The sequence below is a fragment of the Lucilia sericata genome, unplaced genomic scaffold (genome assembly GCF_015586225.1).
Source record: "Lucilia sericata isolate MDLA Ls3-8-SP2 unplaced genomic scaffold, ASM1558622v1 Contig000412F_arrow, whole genome shotgun sequence".
In the NCBI taxonomy this organism is placed as follows: Eukaryota; Metazoa; Arthropoda; class Insecta; order Diptera; family Calliphoridae; genus Lucilia; species Lucilia sericata.
Window position 1 is genome coordinate 310,860 of NW_023994430.1, and position 15,138 is coordinate 325,997.

At 31.9% G+C, this 15,138-nt stretch overlaps 1 protein-coding gene across 2 annotated transcripts in view; it reads right to left on the reverse strand.

Moving 5' to 3' along the window:
* Nucleotides 1–924: 924 nt before the first annotated feature.
* The window catches only part of LOC119604634, a 29,951-nt gene continuing 15,737 nt past the window's right edge, over nt 925–15,138 (reverse strand). The window contains exons 2-6 of one of the 2 annotated variants that reach the window (XM_037957392.1): nt 12,337–12,468; nt 9,833–9,983; nt 9,053–9,774; nt 6,314–6,519; nt 925–1,344 (exon numbers count right to left, since the gene is read on the reverse strand). In XM_037957392.1, the coding sequence (XP_037813320.1) occupies nt 1,090–1,344; nt 6,314–6,519; nt 9,053–9,774; nt 9,833–9,983; nt 12,337–12,468 (1,466 nt within the window). In that variant the 3' untranslated portion in view covers nt 925–1,089. The remainder of the gene's footprint in view (nt 1,345–6,313; nt 6,520–9,052; nt 9,775–9,832; nt 9,984–12,336; nt 12,469–15,138) is intronic. The other variant, XM_037957393.1, reaches the window with a different exon arrangement.

The following is a 15,138-nucleotide window of genomic DNA, read 5'->3' on the forward strand; positions in this document are numbered from 1 at the left end:
AGTTCTAGTTCAGTTCTAGTTCAGTTCTAGTTCAGTTCTAGTTCAGTTCTAGTTCAGTTCTAGTTCATTTCTAGTTCAGTTCTAGTTCCACTTTAGGTCTGGCTCAGTTTTAGTTCAATCCAAGTTCAGTCTATAGTCTGATCTTAAGTTAAGTTTATAGGTTGATTTATAGTCTGATCTATAGTATCTTTAATTTGGTTTTGTTTATACTGAAGCCTTGTCTGGTTCTTGGTCTACTTTAGAGTAGTCTACAGTCTGGAAATTTGATAGATTATTGGCATACTTACAGTTTATTTTGCAGAACTTTTTACATCTTTGAAGGAAATGTATTTTAACATTTTCTTTTATTTTTTTTTTTCAATTTCTTTAAATAAATTATACAAATTAACAATAAATAAATAAATTACAATAAATACATGTAAAAATATGTCGATAAATAAATACTTAATAAAACTTATAACAATTTTAATAGCACTTTAATCAACTAAGGAGCTCATTTATTCAGTAAGAAACGACAAATTTGTATAAAAAAAAAAATTAACAGTTTCGTTTAGCAAAATGAAATCCTAAATTAATTAACTTCCTACAATTTAAAATAAATTTAATTGTTAATTAAAATAAATTAAATTACCATTAAAATTGATATGTTTATGAACATAAGTGAACAACTTGTAATTAACAATTTATTATTAGTTAAAAGTTGTTAACTTATATTGCAATAAATAAATTTATTAATTTTGTTTTTAATTTAGATTTTTTTGTAGTATTTTATTTTTTATAATAAATAAAACTTAAAATAATTTATTTCATTAATATAAAAAATTCTTATAATTAAAAAAAAAATAATTCAACTAAACTAAACAATATTGTGGCCTTTTTAACAGTTTCATAGTGTTTGAAACTAAATTATTTAGATTTTTTTTCTTTAATAATAAATTTTTTTACAAAACATTAAATTTAAATATTTTTCTTTTCGCTAAAACCAAAACAAAATTTTTAAAACAAAATTTAAGGTTCATTATCTTTTATATGTTTACAAACATTCACTAGATTAAAGAAAATTTCGAAATTTCAAATCGATTAGAAGTTTCACTTTCGTTGCCATTGATTTCGATATGCCAAATATTGGGGATCGTATTGTTGTTGTGATTGTTGCTGCAGTAGTTGTACCTGTTGTGGTCGGGGTTGATAACTATCGGTTACCGAATCGTAAGTGTTTTCCGTGGAATCTGTTTGCAAAGATCTCTTCCAATAGCCGCCACCACCACCACCGGCCGATTCACTCCAGTCATCGCCATGATCTTCATAATGATGCTGATGATGTGCATGTTCAACATAAACAACCTGTCGTTAGAAAGATTTATTCTTTGAAATAAAATAACCCAAGGAAATACCAAAGATACCAAGTGTATGATTACAAAAAGGAGAGAAAGACGGAGAGAGAAAGAGGATTATTTCGTTCTCTTCTTTTTCGGTTTTGTGAATGGGAAGAAGGGAAGATTTCTTGCCATTCCGAGTGTATAAGTAGTTATAGTTAGAGATGGTGTGTAAAAGGCGGTTTTGTTTCAAAACAGAGGGGTGTATAAAAGAAGGGGTTTAACAATCAGATTTTTATTTTTAACAAATATTAACAAATTCTTTTATTTACCACTAGAGTTAGTTATTAGATTATACTAACTGCTCGGAATTTAGTAACCAAAATTGTTATAGGTTGTTTACACGATCGTTTATGGTTCCATTAGTAGTTTTACAAGTTTATTTTACAGTTTTTGAAAAAAATCAAAATTTTGTTTTATCATCTTCTTTCCTAAAAAAGTTATTACAGTTATTAATAATTATTTGTAATGACCACGGTAAATAATACTTTCAAATTTCTTTATTCCTTCTATTAGCCTCTGAAAGCATTTTTATTACAGTTGAAATAATAACCCCAATAGTTTAAATTTAAATTTTTGCAGTCATAGTTTCACAACTTCATTAAAAACAACTCCCTTTTGTCTATCTAAGGGTCTTCAATTTAGGACTTTAGGTCTTTATTTAAGGCCATACCCCCTTTTTGAGTCCAGTTTTCACAGAAATACTGAAGCGATTTGCATGAAATTTTATACCTTTATAAATATTGAATTAGTTTTAGTTTCAGAGGATTATATACCATAAGGTAATACATCCACTCGGACCAAGTCACAGCTACATCTAACAGTTCCAATACCTAGCCATTTCACTACCAGACTTTGGCACTGGGTTCTCCTCGTTTTCAGAGAACCTGCAAAAAAGCTCCTATTGCGCATTGACCGATTATTACTAGGGTTATATAAATCGACTTTCGAATAATCGAACAATCGACTTTTTGTCGAAAAAAAAAAAGTCGACTATTTTGTTCCAAAAAAGTCGATAACTCTACTATGGTCTATGAAAAAAGTCGAAAAGTCGACTTTGTTAATAAAATTCGAAAAGTCTGAAAGTCGAAAAAAATCGAAAAAAGTAGAAAAAAGTCGAAGAAAGTCGAAAAGTCGTAAAAAGTCGAAAAAGGTCGAAAAGTGGGAAAAAGTCGAAAAGTTGGAAAAAGTCGAAAACTCAAAAATTGTAGAAACAAGTCAAAAATATTCAAAAATCTTAAAAATGTGGAAAAAAAGTGAAAAACCCTAATATAGTCGGAAAACTCGAAAAAAGTAAAAAAATAGTCGAAAAAGTCGAAAATAGTCATAAAGTCGAAAAAATCGGAAAGTCGAAAAAAGTCGAAAAAGGTCGAAAAGTCGAAAAAAGTCAAAAAGTCGAAAAAATTCGAAAAGTCGAAATAAGTTGAAAAGTCGGAAAAAGTCGAAAAGTCGACTATTTATAAAATAGTAAAACTAAGACTCTAAGAGTACCATGATTACTTTTGCGTTAAACTTCGTACATAGTGCTTTAAAAACTGTACCAGGATCGATTGGTTAAGTCTTTGAAATTTTCGGAGATTTGACTATAGTAATAAGAGATAGAAGGTTTTACAGATCTATCTCTACTATTCGAACCCTATCTGGTCAATTCCCTGCAGATCGACAAAGAGTCAATGCATTCGAAAAAGACAGTGATTTCCACTAACGTCTAAGCACCTGGTTGGCTCTAGTTTGTCTTTCGTCACGCATGTACTCTTTGTAAACGAGGTTGAAGATAATCCTCACTTTAGTGTCCCCTTTGTAATCACTGGGATGACGATTGATTTCCTCTTAGGACAATTGCATGTTAAAATAGCTAGACACTTGGGCAGTCGGTGGCTAGGGGTAGGTTAAATAGGTAGTCCGGGACCGACCGAACTGCTGGGTTCATCTGCGATCTCGTTATCGTGTATATCAAAGTGTCCCGGTACCCAACACAACCTTACTTCTACAGTTAGCAACTAATCTAAAGAGGTCTAGGTATGACGTATCAATGCCCTAAAAGCTGTCTGAGTATCAACATAAATCATTGCATCCAACTCCCTAGTAATGGATGTTTTTATGGTTAACGTGGTGTGCCAAAACAGTCAAGTAGAGTTCGTTTTGAACCTGGTTGGTTGGTTAACCTGGTAAGTCGGATGTTTTTATATTATCCAAGGCTTTCTATATTGCTAATATCTCCGAAAGTCTATAAGATAATTTCATGTAGATATCAAGCAGATAAACTGAACACCTCTTAAACAGTACTTCGGTTCCATTCCACTTGTCCCTACTAGGATACACTATTGAAGGTGCCATTCCGAAATCCTAGATCATAACCAAATGATCAAAGACAACCTACGTGCTTCCCTTAATCACTGTTAAACCTACTCCGTACAGTATTCTAGAGTGATCTATCTGCTTTAGTCTTTTAGTTACTAACCGCCACTATTGCATGTGTAACTCCGAAGTCCAAGATCGTAACCAAATGATCTGAAATACCCTCCGTACTTCCTTCAGTCCCTGTTAGACCTAGCTCGTACAGTATTCTAATGTGATTTACTCGCTTTAGTCTTTTAGTTCCTAGCCTCCACATTCTCAGCATATTTCTCAATAAAAAGCATATTTAAAATAACATCCAATGCCGTTTTAGTTTTACTGACAACTTTTTATTAAACCTAACAGAAAACTAATTCTAATAATTAGCGCTCCAACTGGTTCTACTTGTTTCAAATACTTTAGTTCTAAATTATTCTAAAGTAATGGTTCCCAAATGAAGGTCAAGGGGCCCCATAAGATCTAAGAATGTATCCACTTTCTTTAAAACCTTTTTGATCGAGTACATCTTTCTGTTTGAAATCAAACAACCAAAACTTAGACGTACACATGCTCAAGTAGTTTTTCAGTGTAGCTCCTCCCGCTTAGAAGATGCGAAAAAGATGCAGTAAAGAATCTAAAGAAACTATTAAATGTGGCACGCAACATTTTCCGAAGACTTTCAGTCTTCACTCTTAGACTTATCTTTACATGTATCTACTGCATCAAATACGAAGAAATATACCTAGTTCACGATCGTTCCTTTGCAGGGAAATGTAGGTGGGAAAACCTTATATAATGATATATAAAGAACGTAGATATTTCTAATCAGCGATCGTGATTTCTATACACTTATGATTGTTTTATGAGAATTAATATAGGAGCTAAGTATATGGACCGATCATGATTAAATTAGGTACCTATGTATGTATGTATGTATATATGAAACATATACAACTATAACTTAACATCTACTACATCAAATACGAAGAAATATAACTAGTCCACGATCGTTCCTTTGCAGGGAAATGTTGGTGGGAAAACCTTATATGGTAATCTATAATGGACGTAGTTCCTAAGTAAGTTCCAATCAGCGATCGTGTGTGATATTATATCCAGAATAATATCGCTCCCAGGATCTTAGCTTGGACCTTTTATAGATCGATCACAAAAAAAGTTCTATACATGACTTCTGTACACTTATGATTGTTTTATTAGAATGAATGTGTTTTTTCCGGAATAGGTTTTATATGGAAGCTATATGGACCGATCGTGATGAAATTAGGTATATATGAAACTTATATGACTATAACGCTTAAACTTAACTTTATGTTTACTATGTATGTCAAATATCTAGTCCACGGTTTCTCCTTTACAGGGAAATGTTGTGAAAACCTTATATACTGATCTATAAAGGACTTAGTTCCTAAGATATTTCCAATCAGCAATCGTGGGGGATTTTATATCCGGAAATATATCGCTCCCAGAATCATAGCTTTGACCTATTATAGACCGATCCCAAAAAAAAGTCCTATATATGACTACTGTACACTTATATCCGGAATAATATCACTCCCATAGCTATGATCTATTATAGACCGATCACAAAAAAGTCCTATATACGATTTCTGTACATTTTTTCGAAATGGGATTTGTATGGGAGCTTTATGGACCGATCGTGATGAAATTTGGTATATATAAAACTTAAATCTGATGTTAATGCCATTTTTTGGAAGAACTTTATACAAGTTTATGTTGTATTCGGAGGTTGGCATTATATGGAAAGTTATTTATATTGGATTTTTCTCTTGTTTAAGCGATTTATTCGACTTGTGAAGTGAAAATCACGGAAGAATCTGATTATATGAGATCTTCATCTAAATATAGACCGATCCGCAAGAAATTTTAGGTTTATGTTAAGAAACTTCACTCATTCGTATCTTGCTGTGTATGAATGGCGAATAGATACTAAATCTTTTTCTAAGGATTGAGCCGCGTTGGATTTCTTTAACACATCATTTAAAAAATACGACATCGCGCAGTTATAACGTCTCGAATATGATTAAAATGGGGGTCTCTAACTAAGACATCTCTGTGATAAAATCTTAAAATGTCTTAAGATGCGATAAAGAAATTTTTGGTTACAGCTCAATACTTTTGAAGATTATACTCTGTCACTGGGGTAGCAATTTGTTAGTCCACTTCAACGATTCATGTAAAAATGATCATAAATTAACAATAGATTCCCATAATTTTGAAGAAAATTTTAGTTTAAAAGTTATTTTTAAATCGTTATCCAATACGAGATCTTACATCCTTAATCGACTGCTGTAATTTGATCACAATTTTTGTTTTTAAATTTTTACACAAAAACAAATATACAGACTGTAGAAAACTTAAATTAATTTAAACAATTCTTTTGTGAAACCCTTAATCCAAAAAAAAAAACTTTTGTATAATACAATTAACAACAAAAAAACAAGTGTAAAAAACAATTTTTTTCAAAAACTGTGAGTGCGAAAACCCATTGAATAAAACCCAGTTAAAAAAAAAACGAACAATTAACAATAAATAAAACAAACATGGAACTAAAACATTCATACCTTCTGTGGTGTACCACCACGTTTGACATCAATCCAGAAACGAGCAATATTGATCAGCAGACCAATCAAAGCAATGGCAAAGAACTTAATTTGTAAATGAGCACCCAACAGTTTCAGCAACAATTCTATTTTGGCCTTAAGGAAAGAGCCCAAAAGCATCAATTTCATTAAAGCCTTCTTCTTCTTCTTTTTCTTGCCGCGAGTCACTGTGAGGAGGGGAGAAAATCAAAATAATCATGTTTAATAAAATATTCTGGGGCGATAAAAGAGAAATGCTTAAAATTTAGAATAAATCAAAAAAAATGGGAGGTTTGTGGTGTTTGTTAGTAATGGGTGCGATTTTTAGTGCTTTTAGATAGATTAGAGAGAGAGAGAGAGGAATAAGCTTAAAAGCTATTTTTTACATAAAATAACTAACAAAAAAACTACTTTTTTAACAAATAAAATTTAACGATCAAATTTTGTTCTTTTAAGTGTGGACCCTGTTTGTGTGAATTGAAGATAATAATGTTCCTACAATGGTGCTTGTCTCTACTAACTCATGCTTAGTTTGTGCTTGAACCATTAACCTGATACCTTGGTGTAGAAACGGTAAATAAAGTTTTGTTTTCTAGAGTGTGTGTGTGGTTTCTAAATTACAATTCAAAGTTTGGCATATTGTAAGTGTAATCGTTGTTTTACCTACTTCCTATTTTGCTTTTTTGTACGTTGAGTAAGTTAATCGATAATGCAGTTTAGAGGGCGATCATACAAAGGTCGATAAGAGTGATTTTGTGGATTTAGATTCCATTTAACGCAGTGATGCCAAGTTTGACAATTTAACAACTTTTTTGAAAGATTTTGTATAAATGGAAATTTTTAAAGATTTTCTTTAAAAAGAGAATATTTGGAAAATTTTCCTTTAAAAGAAAGATTTTGGGAATTTTTCTTTAAAAAGTGAAATTTTGGAAAATTTTCTTTAAACTGAAACAAATGGAAATTTTTCTTTAAAAAAAGAACTATTTTGGAAGATTTTCTTAAAATAAATAAATTTTCCAAAGATTTTCTTTAAAATGAAATAATCTTTTCAATATTTTCTTTTTAAAACGAGGAATTTTCGAAAATTATCTTTAGAAAAAAAATTTTTTCGAAAATTTTTTTTAAAAAGAAAATTTTTTCGAAAATTATTTTTAAAAAGAAAGTTTAGAAGATTTTCTGTAGAAAGTGAAATGTTTACAGTTTTTCGTTAAAAAAGGGAAGTTTTCGAAGTTTTTCTTAAATGAGAAGTTTTCGATTGTTTTCTTAAAAAAAGAGAGAAGTTTTTCAATATTTTCTTACAAAAAAGAGAGAAGTTTTCGAATATTTTCTTAGAAATGAGAGAAGTTTTTCTTTTAAAAGTGAGAGAGAAGTTTTTGAAGTTTTTCTTTAAAAAAAGAGAAAATTTTTCGAAAATTTAAAATAAAAGAAGGAAATTTTTGAAAATTTTCTATAAAAAACTGAGAGAAATTTTTGAAAATTTTCTATAAAAAAACTGAGAGAAATTTTCGAAAATTTTGTATAAAAATAAAGAGAGAAATTTTCGAAAATTTAAAACAGAAAATTTTAAAAATTTAAAATAAGAGAGAAATTTTCCATAAAAAAACTGAGAGAAATTTTCGAAAATTTTGTATAAAAAAAGTTAGAAATTTTTGAAAATTTTCTTTAAAAATAAAGAGAGAAATTTTTGAAAATTTTCTATGAAAGTAAAGAGAGAAAATTTTCAATAAAAAAGGGAGAAATTTTCGAAAATTTTCTAAAAAGAAAGAGAGACAATTTCTAACATTTTCTATAAAAAAGGAGAGAAATTTTCGAAAATTTTCTCTAAAAAAAGAGAGGAATTTTCGAAAATTTTCTATGAAAAAAAAGAGAGAAATTTTCTAAAATTTTCTATGAAAAAAAATAGAGAAATTTTCGGTCTATAGACTCGACTATAGTCTAGCCTATAGTCTGGTCTATAGACTCAACTATAGTCTAGCCTATAGTCTGGTCTATAGACTCAACTATAGTCTAGCCTATAGTCTGGTCTATAGACTCAACTATAGTCTAGCCTATAGTCTGGTCTATAGACTCAACTATAGTCTAGCCTATAGTCTGGTCTATAGACTCGACTATAGTCTAGCCTATAGTCTGGTCTATAGACTCGACTATAGTCTAGCCTATAGTCTGGTCTATAGACTCGACTATAGTCTAGCCTATAGTCTGGTCTATAGACTCGACTATAGTCTAGCCTATAGTCTGGTCTATAGACTCGACTATAGTGTAGCCTATAGTCTGGTCTATAGACTCGACTATAGTCTAACCTATAGTCTGGTCTATAGACTCCACTATAGTCTAGCCTATAGTCTGGTCTATAGAATCCACTATAGTCTGGTCAATATATACATTTTTCGAAAATTTTCTATCGAAATATAAATTTTTCCAAAAAATATCTATAAAAATAAAAATTTTTCGAAAATTTTCTATAAACACAAAAATATTTCGAAATTTGTCTACAAATTAGTTTTTCAAAAAATCACTACCCCCTTATCTACAATTTCAATCAACCCACTCAACTTTTCATCCTAAAATCCTAAAAAAAAGAAAAAATCAAAAAAAAGTATAAAAAAGCAGGGTCATTAAGGAAGAAAAAAAAAGCTAAAAGCAAGTAAATAATAATGATCAAAAAAAATGATAATAATATGTGTATGGAAAAGGGTGCAAAAAAGTTATTCAAACACACACCTCCATTACTTCTACCATATTTCATTGAATGTTTTTTCTTGCGCTTTCCGCCCAATCCATCGCCATCATCCCATTCGGCCAATTCTTCGAGTAGACCCAAACCGAAATGATCGGTTGAAGGTTCTTGTTCAACAACATAAGTAGCAGTTGCACCGCCATGACCACCACCATGTTGACCCTTCTTCTTCTTGCGTTTCTTTTGTTTTAGAGGTTTGATTTTCTGAACAACTGGTTTAAGCAGCTGTGTAGCACCATGCGCATCAAAACTATCATCATGATGTTGATGTGATGCTAATTGATGTTCTAATGGTTGTATGACTAAGAGATTAGCAGCTTGAGTTGCAATATCATGTTGACTGCCCTTCTTCTTTTTCTTCTTACGACGTTTATTGCCACCTCCTGGTTTTTTGAGTTCTTCAACAGCATCTTCAGTTTCTTGTTCATTATCTTCGTTATTATCTGCTCCCTCTTCGATTTCAAAGAATTCAACATCACCATCCGCATCATGACTATGATTATTTGCATTCTCTGCCCCATTGTTGGTATTTTTTAAATCTCCTGACTGTTCATTAGCATTATTTTCTTGTCCATCCTCTTCTTCTTCGTCATCATCATCCTCAGTCTCTTCATACTCATCGGCATGTTCTTCATTTTCTTCGTCGTTTTGTGTTTGATAATTGTTTTTGGTATTTTGTAAATATTCATATTCACGTCCCAAAAATCTGTAATGGTATTGATTTAATTTAAAATAATTATGTAAATGTATTATCGATATTTTACCCATCCATAGTTTCAGCTAAATATTCTTTCATATAATTTGTGCCAATTTCAATTTTCTTTAAAATTGTCGAGGGTTTCTCTTTGCTTAAAGTTGTGGAATCACTGTAGCCACGTCTTTCTAGTGTAGAGTTCAATTGACGATCAGCTTCAGCTGGAATAGAAGATAATGACAAATTATAAATTAAACAGTTCAAACAGAAATGATGGAGTCTTAAGGCCCGACTGGTCTGGCCTAAAGTCTACATTATAATCCACTCGGTAACTATAGTCTGGTTTATGGCCTCAACTACAGACTCGACTATAGCCTAAACCATAATCTGGTCTGTAACTTCGACCAATATTCTGGTCTGTAGACTCGACTATAGTCTGGTCTATAGACTCTACTATAGTCTGGTCTATAGACTCGACTATAGTCTGGTCTATGGCTTCAACTACAGACTCGACTATAGACTCGACCATAGTCTGGTCTATAAATTCGACTATAATATGGTCTATAGACTGGACTATAGTCTGGTCTATAGACTGGACTATAGTCTGGTCTATAGACTGGACTATAGTCTGGTCTATAGACTCGACTATAGTCTGGTTTATAGACTCGACTATAGTTTGGTCTCGACTATAGTCTGGTCTATAGACTCCATTATAGTTTGGTCTATTGATTCGACGATAGCCTGGTCTATATACTCGACTATAGTCTGGACTATAGACTCGATTATAGTCTGGTCTATTGATTCGACTATAGTCTGGTCTATAGACTCGACTATAGTCTGGACTATAGACTCGATTATAGTCTGGTCTATTGATTCGACTATAATCTGGTCTATAGATTCGACTATAGTCTGGTCTATAGATTCGACTATAATCTGGTCTATAGACTCGACTATAGTCTAGCCAATATTCTGGTCTACAGACTCTTTAGTCGAGTCTATAGCCAATATTCTGATCTAAAGGCTCGACTATAGACTAGCCTATAGTCTGGTCTATAGACTCGACTATAGTCTAGCCTATAGTCTGGTCTATAGACTCGTCTATAATCTAGCCTATAGTCTGGTCTATAGACTCCACTATAGTCTAGCCTATAGTCTGGTCTATAGACTCGACTATAATCTAGCCTATAGTCTGGTCTATAGACTCCACTATAGTCTAGCCTATAGTCTGGTCTATAAACTCGACTCTAGTCTACGCTATAGTCTGGTCTATAAACTCGACACTAGTCTACGCTATAGTCTGGTCTATAGACTCGACTCTAGTCTAGCCTACAGTCTGGTCTATAGACTCGACTATAGTCTAGCCTATAGTCTGGTCCATGGACTCGACTCTAGTCTAGCCTATAGTCTGGTCTATAGACTCGACTATAGTCTAGACTATATTCTGGTCTTTAGACTCTACTTTAGTCTAGCCTATAGTCTGTTTAATAAACTCGACTATAGTCAAGCCTATAGTCCGATTTATAGACTCGACTATAGTCCGATTTATAGACTCAACTATAGTTTTGTCTACTGACTCGACTATAGTCTATGTAGTATCTATATAGTATCAACTACAGTCTGATCCGTAATATGGAATATTGTCTGGTGTACAGCATCGACAATAGTCCAGTCTATATTTTGGACTATAGTCTGATCTATAAACTCGACTATAGTCCAAACTATAATGTGGACTATAGCCTTGTCTTTAGTCTCGACTATAGTCTATTCTATAGTTTTTACTATAGTCTATTCTATAGTTTTTACTATAGTCTAGTCTATAGTCTCTAGTATAGTCTGGTCTATAGTCTCTAATATAGTCTCGACTATAGTCTGTTCTGTAGTCTCGATATTAGTCTGATCTATAGTATGTTCTATTGCCTGACCTATAGCTTGCACTATATTCTGAACTAGAGTCTAGACTATAGTCTGGTCTTTAGTCTTGACTGCAGTCTGTTGTCGATTGAAATCTGATATGCAGTCTCGACTATAGTTAGGCATAAAGTCTTAACTGAAGTCTGATAGTCTCTACTATGGTTTTATAATTTGGCCTATATTGTCAACTAAATAATTTAAGATTAACTTAACATAATCAACTCTTTAAACAAATATTGCGCATGCGTCATGATTACTATTTTATGAGCCTACAGCTTTTCGTAACATAACAAAACTACCGGCTTATTTTTATTGATTTATGAACTAAACTGTAATTATTTATTTTTATGACTATTTTTATTTTAACCACAAACTCAGCTACTTAGTACAAGAAAAAATCACAAACAAAAAAACTGGTAAAACATTAAAAAAAACCCATAAAATTGTAATATTTCTGCAAGTAGTAAAACTCTTTTAAAAATAGCTAAGATTAAGTGTTAACTACATTTAAAATAACTGGCAAAACTAAAAGTTTAAACTTATTAAATTATGCAATACGCATATTTAATGGCCACAAGCAAAAAAGAGAAAAACATTAATAATAGCATAATTAAATTTAATAAACTGTTGTTTATTTAAACATTTAAACATTTACCAACTTACCTTTCAACTTTTGCCACTGTACATGCAATTCACTATCCCAAATATCTAAGAGACGGGCCGATTGTTGGCGTGCACAAGACCAGGGCTGTTCTCGTATGGGACATAATACTAAATCTAAATATGGCGAAACGGCTGTAAAGATAAATCACAAAAAAGAGAAGTTTTAATAAAATCAATTATTTTGTTAGCAAATTTTTAAAGAATAAAAGAAATTTTCTTTTTTTTCCAAATAATGTTTACTTTTGAATAAATTTTTAAACCGTGAATTGTTTTGTTGCGCTTTGTTAACTTAATAGTTTTTAGTTGTTGAATTACATTAAATGGTAATGTTTAGTAAATAATTATAATAGAGGTATTCACTGTTATTATTAGATACCAAACTGTTATTATTAGATTACAAAAAATTTTAATACAGACAACAGTCGAGACAACACACTAGACTACTGACGAGATTACTATAGTGGAGACTATAGATCAGAATATTATATTCAAGACCATAGATTAAATCTATTCTATAGGCCAGACTATAGACCAAACTAAGTATAGACTACACTATGGACCAGACTACAGACCAGACTATGTCTCATACAATAGAGCAGACTATATAGTTTAGACCAGACTATAGACTACAGTGTACACTAGACTATAGACCAAACTTTAGCCGTCCCTATAGACCAGACTATAGACTAGATTTGGCTAGACTATACACTAAATTTTAGATAAGACTATAAACTTCTCTATAGACCCGAATAAAGTCTTCAATATATAGAGATTACAGCCCATAATATAAACTATTCTATAGACCAGACTATAGTCCAAACTAGCCAATGGACAAGACTGTAGACCATACTATATATTAGACTATTGACCCCATATTATAGACCAGATTATAGGCCAGACTATAGACAAGATTATAGACCACACTATAGACCGGACTTTGTACCAGACAACAATGTAGACTATAGACCAGGCTTATACCAGACTTTGGATCAGACTATAGACCAGACTATAAACCAGACTGTTCTATATTCGAAACTATAGAATTCTCTATAGTCAAGACTAAAGAATGATCTATAGCAAGAACTATCGACTAATCTATAGTCCAGACTATAGACTTATATATAATCAAGGCTATACACTGATCTATAGTCAAGACTGTAGACTGATCTATAGTCAAGACTATACACTTCTTTAGTCAAGACTATACACTGATCTATGGTCAAGAGTATAGGCTGATCTATTGTCAAGACTTCAGACTGATCTACAGTCAAGACTATAGATTGATCTATAGTCAGGACTATAAACTAATCTATAGTCAACACTATAGACTGTTCTATTGTCAAGACTATAGACTGTTCTATAGTCAAGACTATAAACTGTTCTATAGTCAAGACTATAGACTGTTCTACAGGCAAGACTATAGACTGTTCTATAGTCAAGACTATAGACTGTTCTATAGTCAAGACTATAGACTCTTCTATAGTCAAGACAAGACTATAGACTGTTCTATAGTCAAGACCATAGACTGTTCTATAGTCAAGACAAGACTATAGACTGTTCTATAGTCAATACCATAGACTGTTCTATACTTATACCAGACAATGGATCAGACTATAGAACTGACTATGTATTAGACAATAGTATAGACTATAGACTGATCTATAGTCAAGACTGTAGACTGATCTATAGTCAAGACTAAAGACTGACCTTTAGTCAAGACCATAGACTGATCTTTAGTCAAGACTATACACTGATCTATGGTCAAGACTTCAGACTGATCTACAGTCAAGACTATAGATTGATCTATAGTCAGGACTATAAACTAATCTATAGTCAACACTATAGACTGTTCTATAGTCAACACTATAGACTGTTCTATAGTCAACACTATAGACTTTTCTATAGTCAACACTATAGACTGTTCTATAGTCAACACTATAGACTGTTTTATAGTCAAGACTATAGACTGTTCTATAGTCAAGACTATAAACTGTTCTATAGTCAAGACTATAAACTGTTCTATAGTCAAGACTATAGACTGTTCTATAGTCAAGACTATAAACTGTTCTATAGTCAAGACTATAGACTGTTCTATAGTCAAGACTATATACTGTTCTATAGTGAAGACTATAGACTCTTCTATAGTCAAGACTATAGACTGTTCTATAGTCAAGACTATAGACTGTTCTATAGACAAGACTATAGACTGTTCTATAGTCAAGACTATAGACTGTTCTATACTTATACCAGAATATGGATCAGACTATAGACCAGACTATAGACCAAACTATAGACCAGACTATAGAACTGACTATGTATTAGAACATGGATCAGACTTTAGACCAGACTATAGACTAGACTATAGACCATAGACTAGACTATAGAATAGACTATAGAATATCCTATATGGACCAGAGTATTGACCAGATTGTATACTACACTATAGAGCAACCAATATACCAGACTATTTAGTCTCGTCTAAACCAAACTATAGACTAGACAGGACTGTAGAAGAAACGAGATTACCAGACTATGAATCGGACTATAGACTGTAGACCAGACTATATCCCAGACTATAGACAAAGCTATAGACGAGACATTAGATCGGAATAATGATTTCAATTAGTTTGGGAATCTCTGATTCAACATTTAACATACTTTTCATATATCATATTTATTTGTTTTGATTTTCATTCATCGATTTAATATATCAACATATCACAATTTTTACACTTTGACACACATGAGAAATTTGCATAAAATCTAGCTTATATGGTTAAAATAACAATATGTTGCCTGCAA